At 39.7% G+C, this 22,971-nt stretch overlaps 1 protein-coding gene across 1 annotated transcript in view; it reads left to right on the top strand.

Moving 5' to 3' along the window:
- The window catches only part of SKAP1 (src kinase associated phosphoprotein 1), a 250,012-nt gene that overhangs the window by 30,629 nt on the left and 196,412 nt on the right, over positions 1–22,971 (top strand). Inside the window, exon 3 of the mRNA XM_012726718.1 lies at positions 17,353–17,378. Coding sequence (XP_012582172.1) covers positions 17,353–17,378 — 26 coding nt within the window. The remainder of the gene's footprint in view (positions 1–17,352; positions 17,379–22,971) is intronic.

The following is a 22,971-nucleotide window of genomic DNA, read 5'->3' as shown; positions in this document are numbered from 1 at the left end:
TATGGCTTTGTAGTACAGCTTGAAGTTTGGGATTGTAATGCCTCCATTTTGATTTTCCTTAGACATGAGGGTTTTGGCTATTCGAGGTCTTTTGTTCCATATGAATCTCATCAATATTTTTTCTATTTCTTCGAAGAATGTCATTGAGATTTTTATGGGGATGGCATTAAATCTGTATATTGCTTTTGGCAGGATGTGTTAGGCCTTGAATTTAATTCCCATTTGATCTGGAAATAGTCTTGTCCTCACTACTGTGCTATGTTCTTTGCCTCACTAAGTCAAAAGGGGAAGGAAAAAGTAGCCTCGTTGGATTTGCCTATTTGTGAACCTCCAGGAAACTCGGGGTGTGGAACCTTCCTGACTGGTTTTCTTGTTTTTGTTTTTTTTTTTCTTATTTCTGATACTTATCCAGTGTCCACTTTGTATGCTACGGTGAAACTGGAGCAATGGCAAGAGAAACACCAAGAACTCTGGGCCAGCTGTCAGGAGCCAAACTCTTTGTTCTGAAGTTATTTCTATACCACTGATTGATTCAATAGAAGTCCTCTATGTTTCCTTTTTGAGTGGACTTCTCCGAAATGTTGTTTAGAATTATTTTTTCCCAGATGTTACAAAAATGCAAACATTGCCAACCAAACCTCTATTTGATTTCTCTTATGGTGTCACTATGATTTTTTTTTTTAATTTGGAAGATGATGCAGGAAATTTCATTTCCTTGGGATTTTATTTTATTGCATGACTCTATTGGAAATGAGTTGGGCCTAAAGTGGGTTTTTATAATCACACCATGTGAGTCATTTCTTCTTTGGAAGTCGGATCTTCTCTCCCACTGTGTAGCCTCATCTAGTCTCCCTGAAGTGCATTGCTGGCAGGGCTGATAATGAAATGCGGCCCTACTTATCACGCTCAGCAAAGGACTCAGAGAAGATGGGGAAAAACCAATCCCGCAGGAACTTCTCGAGTACTAGATATCCATATTTAACCCCCATGCATTTAAAATGGAAATGAGATATCTCAGGGTTTTAGTTTTTGATTTACACAAGATGTCACCACCTCCTTGGCAATGGGAATATGTTATAGACCAACTGCTGACCTGGTGGGAAGATCTCAGCCTGTCGCCCCAGGTCCAATGTAGTTTCTTCATATTTCTTTCAAAACTCCCAGCAGTGCTTTGCAGTAACTTTGATTCTTCAGGCTTCAAAGAATACCCCTTCCAGGGACAGTCTTCCCAAAGGAGGGAAAAAATCAGTGTAGGGGAACAAACAACTCATAAAGGCAGGGGCAGCCTCCCCGAGGCTGCTTTTACTGTAGTCAGTTAACAAGGAGTTCACAAACCAGTAAAACCATAGCTTTGCAAAGCCAAGAAATTTCCAATTTGAAGCTAATGCTTTACGACAAAATTCCCACATGGGGTGACCCCGTCTCAATAGTCCAATTTCAAATAGTTTTATCATGGATAGAGTATGGCTTATATAAGGTGCATTATAATTAAATGCTCAAGCTCAAGCTCCCTCTGTATAATTTACAGAAAACTTGATGCCCACACAGCTAATCTCCATTTAGCTGTATCTCTTCAATTATATTAGTATCTCTCATTTGTGAATTAGCCATAATCACAATAGTCCATTTTACTATTTGATAATCAAGAACCTCTACCAGGTCTACCAAGTTCCTTTTTTCTTTTGCTAATAAGAGAACTGAGATTTAAGGAATTACTCAAAGTAATAGAATTAACAAAATTAGGGTTTCGAATCTAGAATTTTTTAGTTCATAGCTTAGTTTTTTTTAGCCAAATCATTAAAATAAAGCATTGGCATCTTTCAAAAGATTATTGGTTTAAAAGAACTATAAGCAAAAACTGCAATTTAGTTAATTATATATGCATGCTGAAATGCTAAGGGGTAGAGTATATTAATGCCTACGATTTATTTTGGAATGCATCACAAAATAAGTTAGATGGCTATACAACAAAGAAAATATAACAAAATGTGAACCCTGCATCTTGGTTATGGGTGTATATGGACATTCTGTTAAGATTTTTACATATTAGATATTTTTCATAATATAAGTTCACAGAAGTAATACTTTTCTAGGTTTGTATTTCAGAAATCATAGACTTTTTTTTTCACTGATTTCAGAAAACCTTAGACTTTTTCAACTAGGAAAGCCAATAAGCATATTTGTTGCTTTTTATGGTGATAATTTTCTAGGAATAGCTGCATTATTTCTGGCTGATTGTGTAGTAAGGGATAATCCTCCAATTTGTTATTTCTGACATAACTAACTACTTTAAGTAGCTACTTTTATACTTCCTTAAAACTTCTAGGCCAGCAATTATTGAGAACTGAAATTCAATTCAAACATTCTGCCCAGGAGGTCCTGAAATTTTTATTTTTTTTTTAAGGAAAGGCAATTTCTGACTTTTCTCATAAATTTGATAAAAGGAAAGCTAATATGAGATTGGTAGTCCAGTAGGAAATGGAACTCAATTTTACATTTTTTAAATCATTTTATGGTATTAAAAATGACAGAGGTTAGAAACAAAGCTCTTATTCTTTTATTGAACTAGAATTGAAAGTGGCAGAAAATCATTTTGGCCCTAGTGCAGTAAATGTTATCACTAAAACATGTTCAGGGGATATTAGGGTAGTCTCTCAAGCACCAGAGACAAAAGTTCACAGAACAAGAACTGATTTTTCTGTCCTTATCTTGAAATTATTAGATGTACAGGAGATGAAAGTATCTCAGCTCTAAGGGGATGGAGTATGTATTGAAAACGATAATGGCTCCATTCTGGAGAGAGGAGGAGAAATAGGGAGAATGTGGTAGAATGGAGGTCTCAGCCATGACAGGCACAATGGAGGGGGTTCACCAGACAGGCCCACAGCTGGGCCCCCCCGCCCACACAGTCGAGGAATTCTGAACTGGAAAAAACTGAACTGGCGATGAAGATGGTAAGAAAAGAGGTACGACGCAGGGAAAGACTGTTAGAAGATTTTATTTAACGGTGAAATTAAAGTAGCTGTGAGTAGCTACTTTATTTTGAGAGTCTGGAAGGAAAGAAATTTTAGGTCCATTTGGGAAAAACCAATCATTTTTGAGTGTGCTATGTGATTATTCTTTGGAATTTTGTGTAAATGGAGCAGGTTGGTAGGCATATGTTTGCTGATCCTAAAATGATTAAAATTCAGAATAAGTAAGACTCTTGTGAAATTGAGTTTTCAGGTTCCAGCCAGTATTCTATACTGCCATATGGCATAACTAGAATTAATTGCTGTTCCTAGTCTCTTATTCTTTTACTGAATATTTAGGTGCCCTGTTTGAAATATTAGAGATTCCACAGAAGTGTTTAATCACATGAGAGAGATGTTTGACATATTCGTGAAACTAGTGAGTGTAACTAATAGTTGCTTAGAAGAGTCCTTTGTCCAAAGTCTCTCCCCTTTTTTATTAGAAAAACGCATGATAGGAGAGTTATCAAGGAAGAGAGGGAGTTTCTCAGGACTTTATAGGTCAGGATAAACAGGAAAGGCAAAGCAAAGAATCTTTCTTTCTAGGGTCTTTAACTCCTGGCACTCCAAGTGTCACCCATGGACATGAATATGTGATCATCAGGACATTTCTTGTTAGTAAATATTTAAAATTTGTTAAAAGCAAAAAACTGGCATGAGGCTAGCATGCGGTATGAGCTCACTGGAATGAATTGAATGAAAGGCAAAACTGTGTTTTTAGGGCTTCTAAAATAAGAGACTCTCTTTACTAGGAAATTTACCATACAGTCGCCCACTCACCTATACTTGACCAAAGAGAGGGCATTTTGCTAGATGTTAGGTGTAGCGAGTTATTTGTATAAAAATGGTATACAGGGCTCTCCCTGGTGGCACAAGGGGTTAAAGCACCCCATTATGAAGCTTCCTAAGCCACTGCAGCATGGAGTTCGATGTTGGGCCAGGGAGCTGATCCACATGGTGCGGCAGACCTCTTTGACCCACCCGCTGCTCCCCTCAGCAGTGTATTTAAGTAGATCTGCCTCTTCTGCTCTCCACTCTGTCTCTGGTGAATCCTCTCACCCACCATACCTCTGGACTGTTCTATATGCATAAATAAATAAATAAATAAATCTTTTAAAAAAAATGGTTTCCATCTCTTCAAACGTTCCCTACTGTAACATTTCTCTAACATTCCCTTTGGAACTGTGATAGGTTTCAGCTTGACTGACCACATGTTGGAGTTCATTCGGGGTCACTCCACCTTTTTGTGACCTGTCACTGCTCTGCCCTTAGCTATCACCCTCCTACTCAGTTATGCTCTTCCTGTCTCCTCTAGAGCTTTCCTTCATGATCTCTCTTCCGATCTTTCCTGTGTTCTCTAGAATCTGTGGACTATTATAGTCAAACTCCACCAGGCTCCCTCCTCCTTTTCTCCATCTTATGCCTAAGTAGACATGACTGCCCACCACAGCTCACTGTCTTGCTTGCTGTCATCTCAAGTAGAATCGGCTCATTTTCCCAAACGCTGTTGGCATTCTTCAAGCTCCTCACTGCCATGTCTAGACTCTCGGAACTCAGCCTTGGCCCAAACTTCTTCCCTTTTGCGATTTGCCTACTTGACTTCACAATTCTCTGTCCCCCCACCATCTTTTGAGTTGAGTCCCTCGTACTGTTTGACACTGCAACGTTGACTCCCAGTTATGTCTTCAACCGCTGCCCCTGCCCCCTAGAGACCCTCCCTTCCTTTAAGCCTCAGTTACTTGTGCCTGGCAGAATTCCTGCCAATGGAACGTCCATAACTAAACTCAACTATTTTATATGCTGCCGACTCCTACAGTCTAGTCTTGCCTTTCTTGACCTGAGCTCCCAAAGGGGAGTCCTGGGAGTCACTCCTGACTCCTTTCTCTTCACTCCCCAAACTACCAACAAGCCTATTGTTTCTTCACCCGAAATCTTTCTTCTTTCTGTTCCCTTTGTCACTGGCTAAACTTTAACCTTCATAAAGTCTTACCCAAAGCATTGCAAAGTTCTCTTTTTCTGGTTCTCTGCCTCAAGTTTTCCCTTCTCCCCATGTATTTAGCTCCTTCATTCTGTTGAAAGGGGAAACTTTAAAATGATAATTTAATCATTTGTAGTATAGAAGAAGTTATTGATGCAGAATGATAAGATAATTGTATGTGAAAAAGTAGGTCAAATATATATGTAAAACCCCACAGAGAAAAGTGCCTGAGAAAATACACTAACATGTTAATGATAGTAGTATCAAGCAGGTAGAATTTGAGTGATTTTTAATTTCTTGATTTTGTTTATTTGTATTTTCCAAGTCTCTACACAGAAGATGCATTTAATCATGTCACTGATAATAGGCCTTCCTGTTTTAAAGGGGGGCAGAAATTTGAGAGCTGAAGAATATTTAGTTTCCAGGAGGGAAAGGGGTTGGCAGTGAGGGAAAAAGGATCTGGAAAGGGGCAATTAGACTTCAGTTATGCCGAGTCACCTGGATCACTCTGTGTGAATAAGCAGTTGTATTTGGATGTTGTTACACTGTGATAAATACACACACACAAACACACACAGAAGTGAAATTAATTTTTTAATAACAAAAATATTTTATGAAATCCACCAGACCCGAGTAATTTATCATGATTTTCCTAAAAATGCTTTTTGAAATAAATTTCATTCTCAAGGACTTCATCAGATGAGGTATCCCTGACCAGGAACAACTGTCGTTTCTTAGATATTACCCCTCTAATGACACTGAATGAATCCTTCATTAAAAAAAGATTACCCACACTCTGTGTGACTATGTAGTAAAACATCTGTATTTGTGGGACTAGTTTTCCAAAGTGATGGTGTTTGAGTAAACCATTCACTTCCTCCTTCTCAAAACATCAGTCACCATGATTGATTTTTATGTTGGTCATAAAGAGAAATGGGATCAACTAAAAAGCAGGGTGAGAATTACAGATCGGAAGCAGTTAATTTACTTAACAAATATGTATTGACTGTCTGTTTACTCGGTGTTGGGCATGGTGCCAGGCAATCAAGGCAGTGTCACATAAGACTTACCCCTATTTTTCAAGGAGTTGTTGGGCCAGTGAGTGGCCAGACTCATGGGCAGAGTCAGTGCCTATAGATAGCATCTCTCGAAGGTCTGACATGTTTGGTTTTAATTAACTAGCTTCTGGAGTTTCACCAATTAGAGATTCATTTAACATATCACCCTCCTTTAAGATACATATTTATCCAGAGGGTTAAGAGACTGCACACTCATTTGCATAACCCCAGATAATGTTTCCCTTTTATTATGATACTTTTTGGTGAAAATATTGTTTGCTGATAAAATTCAATTGTTAATAGATTTATTGAACCCTACAAAAGTGATGTTTACTCTGAGGGTTGTAGTGATAGATAATTTTCCTTAGCAAGAATGAGAGCTTTATATCAGCACTATTAAGCTATCCACAGTCGCTGCAGCATGAGAACTGACCAGCCAGAGAGCTGACCCACCTGGCGCAGCCAACCTCTTCTGTCTTGTCTGCTGCTCCCCTCAGTGTATTTCAGTGGATCTGTCTGTTCTGCTCCCCTCTCAGCCACCCCTCCACTTCTGGCCTACACTCTAGTTCTTGTATGCATAACTAAATAAAACAATTTTTTTAAAAGAATGAGATATTTATCTCTGCAACTTAAGAACAAAAGTCACAACTAATGTTCATCGCACACACATTGTGTGCGAGGCCTGGTGTCAAGGGCTTTCCACACATTATCTCACTTAATCCTCTTCAACAGGTATGTGAGGTGGGTCCCTTGATATGATTGCAGATTATTGACAGGAAAATTTTACCAGCTGGTTCCTTGGAGACCCTGCTCAGCCTCCTGCGTTACGTGCCCACACAACACCTCTGTGCATGCCTGGCGGCAGCACCAGTAATGCTGCACTGTGACCTTGTCTCTCACTGTCACTGCGCTCTCAGGGAGCACTGGCAGGGAGCACATGCGCAATACATACTTGCTGAATGAGCAAATGTGAGAGACACTCAGCAAGGGTGAGCTGAGTCTAGAATGATGGGACCTTGAATGCATTTCTGGGAGGAGTGGAGGACGAGGCAGGAGAAGTGGGCAGAAAGGAAAGACTTAGCACTGACCAGTACCTGATAACATTTTAATCTAATTAACTTCTGGGGTGTGGGGGGTGGGACAAGGCCAGATTTTAGTCCTTCCCTTGACCCTGTGTTTGACTGTTGTCTTACATGTTTCCCAGCGACTGGGCAATCTCTAAAGACATTCTTGATGGCAGAAAAACCCTTGGAAGTGGGGCAGAACAGGAAATCCTGGCCCCATGCTGGGCCAGGAAGCCTGGTTGATTGTGGTTGGCCTCTGGGAACCCAGACATGTACTCATATAATAGCAGTATGGTTGGTCATTAGTCATTAGCCTTTAGAGCAAAGTCAGTTCCATTATTTTTGATTTGGGTAAGACTGGGTGCCTTCTATAAAGGTTTAACTGGAACTGCAAATACTATACAAGGAAATGAAAAAGAATGATGTTTGAGTATAGACACATACAATTAGGGAAAAAAGGCAAGTTGAGGGCAAAATTGCAAAATAATTTTAAAATGATTTTGGAATTTCTTGGTATATTCTTGAAGTGTACACATAAATAGTTTTCTTTTTAATGGCAGTAATTTATTGTAATTCTTAGAATGGTTACCAGTAGAAACCTGCTTTCTAGACTCTATTATTATTTATTTATTCAGGTTTTGGTACAGTGTGAATGAGTGAAATAATATCTCTTTAATTAGGATTCTGTTGTTATTTTTCAATTAATCTGTGTCAGTAGCTTTAGCATTTGTATTAAATCATTTTCTTCATGAAAGCTTTTAATGAGGAAACAAATTGATTGTATTTATATATTGGATTCTTGCCACTACAATGTGTATTCAGTCGTGTCTTTGAAGTATATTTTTGCTGGTCATCTTGTGGTTGATCTTTGAAGCCAGCCTTGCAGAGGGGTGGAGGAGGGAGACTTTTGTTTGGACGAGTTTTTTATTTAACAAAACTTCTCATTTTCTCTCTCCTTTCTTCTCCTCCTGTCCCTCAGTCTTTTTTCCCCCTCTGGCTTTAGAGGAGAACAAAGGTAAGACTCCCCTTTATTGGGGGTAAGATCCAGACCCCATGTCATTCCTTAGAGAGCCTTTCTTTCTGCCTGCTTCTCCAGCCTTGTCCTCTACTCCTCCCAGAAATGCATTCAAGTCCCATCATTCTGGACTCAGCTCACCCTTGCTGAGGGTCTCTCACATTTGCTCATTTAGCAAGTATGTATTGAGCACGTGCCAGTGCTCCCTGCCAGTGCTCCCTGAGGGTGCAGTGACAGTGAGAGACAAGAAGGTCACAGTGCAGCATTACTGGTGCTGTCGACAGGCATGCACAGAGGTGTGGTGTAGGCACCTAACACAGGAGGCTGAGCTGAGTCTCAAAGGACCAGTGAGGGTTCACTGGGAGAAGAAGGGGCGTTAAATAAAAAGTGTGCTGGTTGAGAGAGTTTCAAGGGTGTGCGAGAATAGGAGTGTGGGCAGATTGGGAAGAAGCTGAGGGTTAGGGTGAGCAATGCTTGCACACTTTTTGGGTCACTGCACTTCTTTCTCCATCAGCACCGAGGAGAATGTGCCAGAGAGGAGCAAGATGATGGCAGGCAGACCCTTTAGGACAGGGCCCCCTGACCCAGGGAGAGGCCTTTTGAGAGTTTGAATGAGTTTGGTATCTGTGAGATGAAAAGGATAGACCAAGAAGGTGTTAAAGGAGTGGGGTCTACAGGTGTTGGTGGCCAATGGGAAGTTCATAGCTCAGTTGATTCTAGAACAATGTGAGGGTTTAGGGTTCAACCCCAAGTCCCCTCCTCCTCAGTCAAAAATCTGCGTATAACTTGTTAGACCTTCTGTTTCCCCAGTTCCACTTTGCAGATTCAGTCAACCTATGTACATAGTTGGTTGAACCTGTGATTGTGGAACCCAGCGATAGAAAAAAATCTTTTTTCTGTGCAGTCAAACTTGTGTTGTTCAGGGGTCAAGTGTAAATAGAGAAAATGGTAAAGAAATGAGCCCTAACTTTTGGTGGGTGGATGGGTGTCAACCATTGAAACAGAAAACATGAGGGTAGGAACGGTTTGGGACTTGTGGTGCAGAGGACTGTCTCCATAGAGAAAATAGAGTGCTATTTCCTAGTTTTTTTATCTCTTGATCTTTAAAAGTATTTAACATAATCAGACCTGCCTCTCCAAGCTTTCTCTTCTTCTCTTGCCTTTTCATCGCATAGATCTAGAACAATACCAACTTTGGATCATTTCAGTCATCTACTTTCTCTGCTCTTGTACCTGGACAGCTAATCAGCACTGGAGAAAGTCGCGCAATCATAAATCTTAATCTCTGATGTCCACTGAAGCCTTACCAATGCCTGACAGTTGTCTTATGTGGCCCCAGTCATCAGTCTCACTGTCCTCTCTCCCCTAACCCTTGGCAACTCTTCTTTCTCTTGCAGATATCACAAGCTACTTCAAACAATAAAAAGATTTTCCAGTTCGAACTCACTCAGAATCCTCTCTTGCCTTTTCCTTAAGCATACCTGATTTGTGGTGCTTACCTGTGTCTCTTCCACCTGCTCTGACGGGCCTGTCTCTCAGGCCGTATCCCTCTGCGCCTGGGCCTGACTGCTTTGTGACCACATTTCTGACTTTCTGTGCTCTCAGACCCTCACAGAGTGTCTGGAAAATAGTGGTTTATTAATGTTTGAGAGATTGAATACAGTATTCATCATTTGTGATATAGATGGAACGTTGGCATGTTAATGTTGAGAAATCCACATTGTCCAGATGAGCTCTAAGAACTAAGACAGCTTAAAAAGAAACTTTTATGTGATATTTGCTCTCAGGTGAGTAACATGACCATGCTCATAACAAGGGAAATATCAAAGGAATTTTCAAATGAATATCACATTTTCAAACTTGGCACTTCTGTAGCACAAGATAAACTGTGGTAGCCCCACAACATGGACTTTTAACCACCCACCTTTAGTGCAATCAGATAACCTGTCCATGCTTCATTTTTCTCATCTGTCAAGTGAGAGGCTGGATTAAGTGATCATCCATGTCCTTCAAGCTGTGAAATTCAATGATGATAGGGCCCACAGTCCCAGAGTCTTACAGTTATCAGTGATTCACCAACCAGATAACTGGGTGCCTCTGTTCCAAGAGTAGCTGTTAGCCAGAAGCAAGCAAAACTTAGAACAAAACTAGACTCCAAGAACTGTGGAAGAAGAGCCAAAGATAGAGCAATTTAAAATATGGCCATCAGTCGGAATCCGTGTTGGAGAGTCCTTGGTACATGGTGCTGCCTTGTTTTCTGCAATACATGGGCTTGGATGAAAAGTTGGCCTCACTTTCCTCCTGTGGGCTCTTCCCAGCTGGCTTCCTAGGCCAAATTTCTTGTCCCCTCTCTTTCTCTGCAGTAGTTTCCTCAGCTGCTCTCTATCCTCTCTCCCTCCCACCTAGGCTGCCTATGTCTGCTGGATTTGACCAGAGTAGACATCATCCCTTTGTCTTAAAAGTAAACAAATATATCGATCCTGCTGATGCTCCCTTTTATCTACTGGAAGAAAAAAAGGAAACTAAACCCTGACCTGACATTTAGGAGCTTTTAATTTTCATAGTGTACCTGGCCATCCCTTGTTTTTCTTGTATTAGTTCATTAAGTTCTATTAGGTTGCCTATTGTATGCACGGATTATTTGAATTATACAAACATGCAAGCATTATTTGCAGCCCTAATACTGGATTGCAGGGGAAGAAATAATAGAATGTAGGTTGCCAGTACTTCAATGATGAAGTATAAGTGAAGAAGAGGTCTAAGATCCTTGCTGTTAGTATCCAGAGTGGATAGTGAAATCGACCATAGCTGGACTTCATGCAATAAAACTGTTACAGAAGACTCTAGGGCCAAATAGGGTTTTGTTTAATTTATTTTAAAAAGTTTTTCTTTCCATTGTCTAGGAATTAACTTCTAGAAAATTTTTATTTTCGTTATGGATAATACTTTCAATATCAAATAATGTCCTTAGTTCATTATTTAACAAAGGATTAATTGTGACCTTTGTATTTTGTAAGTAGATGTTTGGAGAACACTGTTCTATCTTTTGAGGTGGACTTCTAAAATGTGTGAATGTACACTCAAGACCATAGAAATACTATAGCCCACTCACCAAAAAGACCTTCTTAGGATAGGACCTTCTGTTACTTGAATTATATAGTTATTTCTATTGTTACCATAGGTTTTGTTACTATCTTAAATGAGCATCTCTTCATGTGTAAATATCTTGGTTTCAACTAGATTGTAAGCTTCTTGTAGGTAGGCAGGTCCTGTTCTTTTCATAGAATCCAAGGAAGTGGTGCTAGAAGAAACACCAGCCCCCCCTCCAGGGACATCCCATTATTGCTGATTGTGTCTAAGACTGGCCCCCGGGCCCCCAGGCCCCAAGCCTCGATGCCTCCACCAGAGACTTCCGCCAGATGGTGCTCTTTTCCCATTTCTGTTATTGGGGGTCACTTGCCAGTAGCCCATTCCTTCTGCCTGGTAGTCAGTGGGACACTAGTGGTAGAAAGAGATTTCATAATCAATGTCAATGTTCCTAAGTGAGAAAGAGAGTGTAGGTAATATCTACAGGGTACAGACTACTAACATTGCTCAGAAAAGTAATTCCTAGGGGGTAATTCTGTCTCTACCATTTGGCTCACTGCTCGTGGTCAATTGCAAGGTATCTCTCTAGCCTTATAACCTTGCCATTAAGCTCAGCTCAACTGGATGTGAACTCTAGGATTCCATTTCCAATGTCAGAATAATATTTCAGAGTCAGTCTCTGTAGTCTTTTCAGAGACAGCTATTACAGAGAACAGGGACGATCAAAAGGGGACAGAAGTCTCTAGACTCTGAGTATTGCTGACAATCTATTAATTTTGAAGATGTTTAGGTATGAAAACTAAAGTTCAAATTCGAATATCCTGAAGTCATCAAGAAGAAATTTGAGTTTGTTTATCAGGTGGCTTACCAGGGCAGGAAATGTATATTTAAAATTTCCATAATTCACAGACAAAATAGTACTTTACTTAGGTTTCAAATTTTTTTATATGTTCTAGATTTATAACATGATGAGTGTTGGTTTTTCTGGATAGTCAGTTTTATATACTATTATAACCTTATTCAGCTAACTCAGAAGGTTCATTTTTGTGGAGTTAATGACATTTTTTGGAAACTTTATGAAGTTTATGGACTCTTCTTCAAGCAAAAAAGGAAACATGTATTACTTTTTACCCATGGTATTTGGGAGTTCATGAATCTCTTAAAGCTCAGCTGTGTGCTCCAAGTTAAAGACCTCTGATCTAACTACTCCCAGTACCCATCGGCTGACTGACAAAGCTATACTTTCTCTTAGTACAACCCTTGTCTTCTGTATTAGAGCCAATAAAAATACAGATCACTTGCAACTTAAGAGCCCAGGCTCTGCAACCAGCCAGACCTGGAATCAAGTCTTGATCCTGACACTTAGTAGCCACTGAGATCTTGATCAAGTTGCTTGACCTTCCTGAGTCTCAGTTTCCGCATCTGTGAAACAGGGATAATAGCATTGACCTCATAGGGTTGTGATGAAGATTAAATCAAATAATATATCTAAAACATATACATGGCACAATGCCTAGCATGTGTCAGTGCTGGATATATTAAGTAATTTGTTGTAATTAGGAAATGGAATTACTGTTCCTTCCTAGGAATTTTTCTTTCCTAAGATATTTCCATTGGTTGGATAGTTGCAGTTTGTCTTTCCTATTCATCATGCTCTATCTAACTAGCTGGCTGAAAAAAACCCAGTATTTTAGTCTCAGCAACCGTCTTCATTTGTTAGCTCCACACGCAAGAGTTTGATACCCACCCTAAACCTTCAATTTAAAGATTTAGGCCAGTAGCCTCATTTTCACAAGAAATCTATTAAAGTAATCGATTGGCGAGTATTAGGTGGCAAACTGGCACAGTCTGTGTGCAGTCTGAAAAATGATGAAATGTATTTGTAAATATCTACTTAGTCACCATTTCAATCATGGCACTGAGCAAAAGACTTGTCCTACAAAGGACAGTTGGTCATTGTTGACCCAATGGCTGAATTGTTTTTACAGTATTTTAAGATAGTAAAATGTCTTTAGAGAAAGGCTCAATCAATTTTACTAAGTGGTTTAACATTAGATTTTATTTTCAATACTTTCCTCTGTAATTTCTTATTAGAGTTCCTGTTCTAAAACTAGTTGCTAGTATTGGAAATTTGTCCACCTTATTTGCTAGCTATGTAATGTAGGCATATTATCTGATCTCTTGATGCCTCAATTTCCTTGTTTATGAAGTGAGCATCATAATTGGGTGAGAGTAGAGAGGAAGTAATTCATACAAGAGAAATGCTTAGAACAGTGCCTAATAATATGTTAAAAAAAAAAGAAAGAAAGAAAGAAAGAAAGAAAACCTGAGCATGCTCATTAATGCATGGCTATTCCTGCTGTTCATCAAGAGTCCCTCAATATGTTGGATTTTATTATTTTGTTGTGCTTTTCCCTACCCTAAAATTCAGTTAAAACCTCTTTAATTTAGAAACATGCATGGCAAACTTTGTCTTGCATATAATGTAATCCTAAATTTTAAAGATTCTATTCTACAGAGTAGACTAAAATGTTGTGAAATTTTATTTTTCCATTTTCATTTTTGGAGGCACAGGTAAAGATGGATTTATTTTGAGTGAATGTGAATATAATAATCATAAATATGGCTGCAGCCTTTTCTCTGTGCTCATTCTGTGCTCATCATTTTTTTAGTTCCAAATATCATTTGCATGGACCTGATGATGTTGAGTATGGATATTGCAAAGGAGTGATAACTTCCCTTTCCTATTGAAGCTGAAGCTTCAAAGAGAAGATTAAAGAAGTGTTTGTTATCTCTCTGCACAGGCCTGATATGAAATTCTCGGAGGCTTTTTAGGATAAGCGGAACTCTCTGTGCATGTATTTGTATGCTTCTTCTTCCATATATTTCTGTTGTGATCTTTGTATTTTGGTTTAAATATTCTAGTTTCTGACTTGTTGGGGTCTCTGGCTAAAGAATAATTGTCTTCAGGATGAAGGATGAGAATTAGAAGATGCTGGCAATTTTTGACTAAATGTCTCCTAAGGAGTATAGATTTCTCTAGTTTGGAATCACCTTTCTAGAGAGTTGATGAAGGCTATCCATTGGGTATGCTCACAAGACAAGATCAAGTCTTAAAGCGTGTCCAGCAGAGAATAATCCACTGTGCCCCACAGTGAGAGATGAGATTGCTCACCTTTGGGCTTTTCCTTTTGGAAATGTCATATGTGAGTTCGAGAGTAGAGGGTGTGTGTGTGTGAACATCATTAATACTTAGAGTAAAGAAAGAGTGAACAAAGGTAGGTAGCAGGATGGTTTCATGCTGAAAAATAAGGGATGTGACATTTTATTTCATGCCATTCCATGTCAAGTTCTAGATGATTTTTGTTGATAGAACTATTTAATTACAATATTATAAAGACTAAAGCAGATTCTTCTAGTTAGCATCAACTAGATAGACCTGCTGTTCTGTTTGATACTGTTACATTGAGTTATTTTTCTATAATCAATCTTTTTTTTAATATTTATTTATTTTGTTCATACAGAACTGGGGTACAGTCCAGAGGCTCAGGGGGCGGCTAGAGGCTTCACCAGAGACAGAGTGGGGAGCAGAACAGGCAGATTGACGAAGTACAATGCTGAGGGGAGCAGCAGGCAGGTCAGGAGAGGTCTGCCATGTGGTCACCTCTGGGGCAAGCGGGAATCGAACTCATGCGGAAGTGCTTTAGCTTCTCAGTGCTGTGCTTTAACCCAATGCGCCACCAGGGAGGGCCTATAACCAATCTTTTAAAACAGACTACTTTTGGAAGACCAAAATAGTTTATGTGAAGTTATAATATCTTACTAGCTAACAATTCCTAGAAAATCAGGGGCACTTAATGGTAGATAGAGAAGGGAACTAAAAATATGTGAGTGAAGTGGAGAATGTGGGGTAGGAAAGACAAAAGAAGAGACTGAAATCATCAACAATATATTTTACCTACTTAATAATTTGCCTGGAATTAGCCTTTTAACTGCCAATGCATGGCTAAGTTTTTTTTTTTTCTGGGTCAATGAATGAGAACAACATAGGTTAACAAATTTCTGCTCCTGCCATCATCAACATTTTGACAAGAAGAATGTCTGATTATACATACACACATCACATACTTATACACACTCACACACTAATTTCTATTTACATAGAATTGGGAGTTGGAATGATTGGCTCTGGGGGCTAGGGTACTGTCATAGAAGGAGATGGAAAATTGCTCACCCTTTTGATGATTCAGCTCATTAGCTGTATTGCACTGAAAGGAGTTTTACAGAAAACTCTCTTCAGTGACCAGCTACCCAGGAAGCTGGGCTGTCTGCTAGAAGGGTATTGACCAATCATGCCAGCACATGCCACGTACTTAACTTACAACCAGCTCCCATGCCCTGACATTTCCACAGACACTCTATCCCAGCTGTGCAGTTTCATATTTCCCACCCCTTTCTTCACAGATTCCTCCCTTTTTCCTCTGCAGATAGTGAATCTGTCATGGACTTTCTCAGCCCTGAAACCCAAGAGTCTTACATTCCCCTTCTTCAGGTTGCTAGTCCAGAACTATTCTAGAGAAGAACAAGAAAAGTTCATTGTGAGATTTCTTCTCCACCTTCTCTTCCTCATCTCCTATAATTTCCCACATATTCATCTCTGGATTATGGCAACATACTCCCCACTGATCTCCTTCCTCTCCATTTCTGAATTTTTGCCTTGTAAAGAAAGAGCCTAGACAGCTGACATTCCTCTCTGAAGTAGCTGCACCTTATCTCAGCTATGTATGTACTGAAAGGCACATCATAACCCCTCCTGTGTTGCCTTTTTACATTGCTTTTGGGCTGGGGCTCATTCTAAGAACTTCCCAGAAGGAAGTGCTCATCTGCACATGCACACCTCATATGCACATAGGACGTGTTTGACTTCAGCTTGGGAGAGGTCCTGAGAGGTTACCTGGTGATGGCCCAGGACTTGCCACCAGGAGTGCTGTGAGGCTGTGACACACATATGATGTGTATCTGTGCATAGACACATACACACACATGCACATGTACATGTCAAGATGAGGATAGCTACACGTTCACTTTATTTAGTGTCATGACCTCACTGTGTCCATAGCAAGAACTGACATGTGGTGGCTGTAAGCAGGATGGGAGCACATGGAGGAGTGAGAGGAGGGGAAGAAACGAAGAGAGAAGCTATAGATTACACTTCTGAAAATTTCACTATGCTGTGAAGGGAAAGAGGATGGCAGACGGAGGGTATGAAGTGGGGGAAGAAGGATTTATTTATTTTTATATAAGCATAAATGCTGGTAGAAAGGGTCAAGTTGAGAGGAAGAGGTTGAATATATACAAGAGAAAATCAATATAGACTAGTGTAAGGTTCCTGTAAAGGCAGGAAGGAATGAAATCCAAAGTAAAATGGACTTTTGTGGGTAGCCACCATATAGAGCAGTGGTCTGGCTGGGGGTGTAGGGGAGGACGATGCAATTTCAATTCCAAATGAGTGACTTACAAGTGATCCCCTATGTCACTGCCATTTCATTGGTTTTAAGGCTTCAAGTGTTGTCAGTTTTGCCAGTCATTGCCCCAAATAAGAGAGGAGAAGGGGTGATACAGGGTTCTGCAGGAGCCCCAGTCTTGGCTTGGAAATGAAAGTCCCAGGTGGCCTTGAGTTGTTGTTCACGGCCTAGGAGGTGTTTGGGATGCAGGGGTGGGGATGGGGTGGGTGGTCGCCATAACAACTGGAGATGCTGTTGGTATTTGGTGCCCAGGACCAGTGATGCTGATTGTCCTGTAGTACAGGACACATCCTCATGACAAAGAGCAGTCCTGCTCACAGCCTCACACACTCCTGGTGGGAAGCCCTGGGCCGTCACCAGGTAACCTCTCAGGACCTCTCCCAAGCTGAAGTCAAACTTACGTGATGAGTTACAGCTGTGTCACTTTCATGCCTCTGAGAATTTTTCATATCTGAAAGACCAACCCTTTGTTTTTTCCCCAAAATGGGTCATGACTTGGACTAGTTATGGATGATTGTGCAAGCTTTTGGGAACGGGCACTCTAGCCATTGTATGCCAGCCGAGACGAGGGAACCCAAGTTTAACTACTGTCTGTTCTTTTTCTTGTATTTCAGGTACTACTGGGATTTTCAACCCCAAGGTGAGTCCTTTTTGGCCACTTATAGTTTTTTACTAACAATGTGTAGATGGTATTGTTTACTTCTTTTTTTCTAAATAAGCCTCTCCACTGAGTGGCATTAGCTATTTCTGAGAAAAATTAGTGAAGTGTTTCATTAACCTTCACCCTGCTGTGCCCCCCTTCCCTGCTTTAGAGCAAGAGGAGCAAGAGGCGCTGTTGCTTCTGCCCTGAGTGGGTCATTTTATAGAGTGGAAGCTGTAAACCGCCTTTCTGCCATGCGCTTTGTTAGAGGCCAACCAGATCTGCTAACATTCAAATAAAATGGTGGCCGAGTCCATAGTACAAATCTTGGGATGGCTCCAACTCAGCTAATCCTTCATTTGCTCCAGAAATAAATTCCAGTATGTTACCTCCTCGATCACAGTGCTCTTCCATACAGACTGCCTGTCTGGCAGCAGAGAAATGTCAGAAATGGAGCAGCGTTGAAATTCCCACTAGAACAGTGTTATCACGTTTTAATAGGAGCCTCACTGCAGCCTTGGCGCTTCTAATTGCTTTCAAACCATTGTTTTCCTGCTTTTGCTTGATGAACCCAGCATCTGGCATAATTCTAAAAAGTACAACAGACAGCTGTGTGCAAAATTAAAAAAAAAAAAGAACTAACACACATTTTAAAGAGGTTCAAAATTAGAATTTTTTTCCTCTGAGTTCAAAGAGTTTAAGGGGTTATCTTTAAAGTATATGCCTCCTTTATTTTTAATACTCTGGTTGAGAATGTCAGAAACATCTTCCTGAATATTAATTATGATAAGTGGGAGATTTTTATTTTCTCAGAGAATCACCCACCCAGAGTTAAAATGAATTTGCAGATAGCTTTATAAGAGGTTTGTTTCATAATTTTTAAAACAATTATAAACTTTTCCAATATTTTTTCTTTTAATACTCTCAGTGCATTGAAGTTTTAGTGACCAATAATAGCTTAAAGAAATTCCAATTGTGAATGATACTAGCTTTATTACAATTTTAGTATTCTTACTCATACTTCGCATTATTGTATTTCTGTCTATATAAAGATTTCCTTAAAAGCCACTCTAAAAATAAAAATCATTATTTTTAAAGCCTTTTCACTCTTGCAAGTTAAAGACATGGCATTTTTTTTGTTTGTTTTTTGTTTTGTTTTGTTTTGTTTTTATTACAAAGTTTATTTTTACATCATTTTGCACATTTTTTTTTCCATCTTGATTGTAATCCCCGCGGGCTTCCCATCACCAAATCACCCCTGTGCCACCACCATAGTCCTGTGCATTTCCTTCCCTTCCTCCCCCGTTTTTGATCCCATTCCCCACTCCACCCCCACAGAATGTCTCTGGTATATGGTTGTTCATTATTTTTGTTATTTTCTCGCCTGGTCCATTATACTCCTGCTATGAGTGAAACCATCCGGTATTTTTCTTTCTCTTTCTGGCTTATCTCACTAAGCATGATCTTTTCCAGCTCCATCCAAGTTGCTGCAAAAGACATGTGTTTCTCTTTTTTGGTTGCTGAGTAATATTCCATTGTATATATGTACCACATCTTTCTAATCCAGTCATCTACTTTTGGGCATTTGGGCTGCTTCCATGTTTTTCCAATTGTAAATAAAGCAGCAATAAACATGGGGGTACAAGTATCTTTTTCAATCAGTGTTTTTGTGTCTTTTGGGTAGATAACTAGGAGTGGGATTGCTGGGTCGCAGGGAAGCTCCAAATACATGGCATTTTTTTTAAGATTTATTTTTATTTACTTATGCATACAAGAACTGGGGTACAGGCCAGAGGCGTGGGGTGAGAGGATTCACCTGAGACAGTGGGAACCAGAATAGGTGGATCCACTGACATATACTGCTGAGGGTAAAGTCCTGGCATTTGTAACACTTTAATGATATGATGTAACTGTATATCTTGCTGTCTGGAAACATTTGTGACTGCAAACACAGGTTGAAAATAGAGGATTATAGCAGTTTGCTTTGCAAAAGCTGAAGTAATGCTATTCAGGCAATGGCCCTATAGTTCAGGGTTTAACAGATGTAAAGCAAAATCCACAGAGGGTAGAATGTGAATATGAACTGGCAGAAATGAATGGAACTGTGAGGATAGGATTAATTACCTGAAGGAGAAATAAAGAATTAGTGTCAGAGTTGTGATAATGTGTGGAGAAGAGAGATAATTTTGGAGCATAACACAAGAAACGCCATGGGGCTAAAGAGAGGAAGGGCGCATCTCACTGGGTCCTGGGGGTGGTGGCATCAGAGGCCACTCTCGCAGAGGGCAGCCGCTGCCACCTTTCTCTCTTGGAACCAGGACAGAGGGATAGCAGCCAAGGGGGCAATAAAGCAGGGTTTATTTAGATCCTGACAGCGATCGCACACCCATAGCAAGGTCTCTGCCCACTTGGAAGCAAACGTAAGGAAAGACAGCTTTGGGCTTCTTGCTGAGACGTTGGGGCAGGGTGTGGAGTATGGGAGGAGCCAGGGAGGGCATATTTTACCTTGCCCTTAACTGACCATGTACTTCAGAAGCAGGTGAGGTGGACAGGATTAGTAACAGGTCCACACAAACAAACCCCAGCTGCTAGGGGCAGGAAGGGGCTGGGGACACTGGGTCGAGACTAATGGGCTGTGCTGGAGGCCGACAGGCGCTTTGGTTGTGAGTGCGGTGGGCGATTACATCTGAAGAGGTGGGATCCTATTCCCCTAAATTATAAATTATAAGCAGTCTGTTACCTTAAAAAAAGTCACAGAAAAAAAGCAAACAGTGCAAAGTGAATAAATAGAACATTATAAAGTCACATTAACTATAGGTTAAAAGAGATGTAAAAAACATATAAACTAATATGTGCACCTGTTTGCATCCCACCTCGTCACACAATGGAATGCAATTCAGTGACAGGGAAAAATGGAATTTTGCTATTTATAATAAAATGGACGGAACAAGAGGGAATTATGTGAAATGAAGTTAAGCAGAAAGATAAAGACAAATACTGGATGGTTTCGCCTACATGGGTAATATAAGGAAACAGCACATGAACCGACAGGCCAAATATGGATGAACCGGGTACACTGGCAACCACTGAGGCAGCCTGAGGTGAAGATGGAGGCGAGTGAGAGGATGCAGGGTGGTCTAGGGTGCTGGTGGGTGTTTTGGTTTTGCTTGTTCGTTTTGTTTCTTTAAGTCTTTTAAAAAAGATTTATTTATGAATACAAAAACTGGGATGTAGACTTGAGGTGCGGGGGCGAGTGGGGGGGTTTCGTGGGGAGCAGAACAGGCAGATCCACTGAAACACATTGCTGAGGAGAGCAGCCCAAGACAGGGGAGGTCTGCTGCACCAGGTGGGTGAGCTCCTTGGCCCGGGAGGGAATTTGCACCATAGTGGTGATAGCGAAATAGCACTGAGATTTAACTTCTGTGCCACCAGGGAGGCCACCTGTTTTTTATTTCTTTAAAACTATTGTGTGAGATGGAAAAAAATATATAGGAAATGCCCCCTAACTTACTGGTAAAGGCATGCTCAGATATTAAATAATTTTATATTTAGTTTGAACTACATACAAGTAATTCAGCTATTGCTGACATAGCATGCAGTGATAGGAAGAGAGAGTTTAATACCATTCTTTCTAAATAGTGAAGTAAGAAAATGACTAAATATGTCAACCTAAGTGTCAATTTTTTTCTCCAAATAATGTCTTAAGTTTTGTGATTTTTAAAAACTTCTGCCATAGAGATTAAAGAGTTTTTAATATTAAAAAGAATCTTAAACATGACATAGCACAGAGTATGTCACATAAATAAATGAGCAAGTGAAATATTTTGTTATACAAAAAGTAAAATGGGAGGGGAAAATAAATGAGAATGGGGTATCAATGAGACCAGATGGACAGTAAATTGACTTTTGTCAACATGTTTTTATTACCACTCTGCCTACTTTATATCTGATTTAAACTTCTTCTGTTTAACCCATACTGCAGAGGTTAAAAGAAAGTAAACCTAGATTGAGATTAATAATAAAAAAAATTACTTTATTTCTATTGTGAGGCCTATTGCATTAATGCATAAAATAGTTTATGTATCTGGGTCGCAAAATACATGGAAAAGTGAGCTTTTAACCTTTTTCATTTGTTTTGAACTTTTGTGTTTGCTTTGTGACGGAATGAGCATGAGCTTTGAAATCAAGGTATCTTCAAACCCCATCTCTTCTACGTATAAGCTTTGTGAGCCATAGCAGACACATCACTTCCTCATCTACAGTATCTCCCTAATGATAGCTACTTCACAGTGGCGATTTTGTAATGAGTTATAATGAGATGATGAACTCAGGGAGGAGTGCTTGCTATTTTAAGAACTTAGAAGAAGTAACAAGTAGCATTTCTGTTTCAGCAGAGGGCTGTGCAAGTCAGTTCAAGACGGGAACTCAGACAGGTTGCATTTCATATCTTTCCATAAAAGCCATCCATCCCAGGCTGCAAGGGCCATGTAACTCACTATGTTATATAGGTGAGGTTTGCAGTTAAAGGGTGCACATGCAGATTTTATTGGTAACACTTCAGAAGTCAGATTTATGGGCTTGCTGCTCTGTGATGTCTGAGACACATTGGATTGAAGCATGGATGTCACTTAACTTCTCGTCTCCTACTATCACATACTTGGAGCATGTAGTTATGACAAATACAAGAAGCAAGCCATTAAAGGAGCCAAGAAACACCATCATTGCACTAAAGAAAAGAGAGAAGGGCTCCCCTTTGAAGTTGAAGAGAAGTGTTTTTGAATTAATGGAGTGTACAGTGATTTTACTAGGTTTTATTTATGAAAATACCCTTTGCATTCATGCCAAAAGGTTTTAGCATGGTTGTAAGTAGGATTTATACAAAGAAACACAACCCAAATTTATGACGTGTTTGTAAATGTAAGAAAAGGTCTGAATTTACAATATTTGTAATTTATAGTTAAGTATCTTTGTATCACTATTCCTGGAATGCTAATATTTTATAAACACAAGTGTTGGTTATGAACCTAGAATATCCTAACCTTACACTACTTTAAAAAAGGAAATCTTCAGAATACTTTCCAGTCTCTTGGGGATTTCATAGGGGGAAAATGTACACAGGACAAATCCTTCTCATTTTGGCTTTAGCCCAACCTTTTAGCATTAACAGTCTTGACAGCTGCTTTTGTGACTTGACTTCCTCTAGCCTTTCCCCCTCCCTTTCCTTACTTGCTACATTTTATACAAATCAATCTGTAGAAAGTGGATATACACACACATTGTTTTTGAAGTTAATTACTGACTTTGATACTTTTTCAAATATTTTACTTCCTATACATCTACTGGTTGTTGGGGGTTTTTAGAGTAAAATGATACATATTAAAAACCAATGAGCTGTTTTACAACTGCTGTCAAAGAGTATTTAAGTATACTTTTTTATAAAAATATCCAGTTTTCTTTTAAATGTTAAAATTTTCTGATATGTATGTCCCCTCTAAATGTCCTGTTCTGAAGTAGATGATACTGAGATCTAAGAAAAAGAACTGAGTTTCAGGCAGGTGAAAGAAGAAATCATTAGAATCAGATGCTTCTGCCT

Source organism: Condylura cristata, unplaced genomic scaffold (genome assembly GCF_000260355.1).
Source record: "Condylura cristata isolate star-nosed mole 26May11 unplaced genomic scaffold, ConCri1.0 scaffold00017, whole genome shotgun sequence".
Classification (NCBI taxonomy): Eukaryota; Metazoa; Chordata; class Mammalia; order Eulipotyphla; family Talpidae; genus Condylura; species Condylura cristata.
The sequence above is the reverse complement of the archived record's forward strand: the minus strand, read 5'-3'. Positions and strand labels throughout refer to the sequence as shown.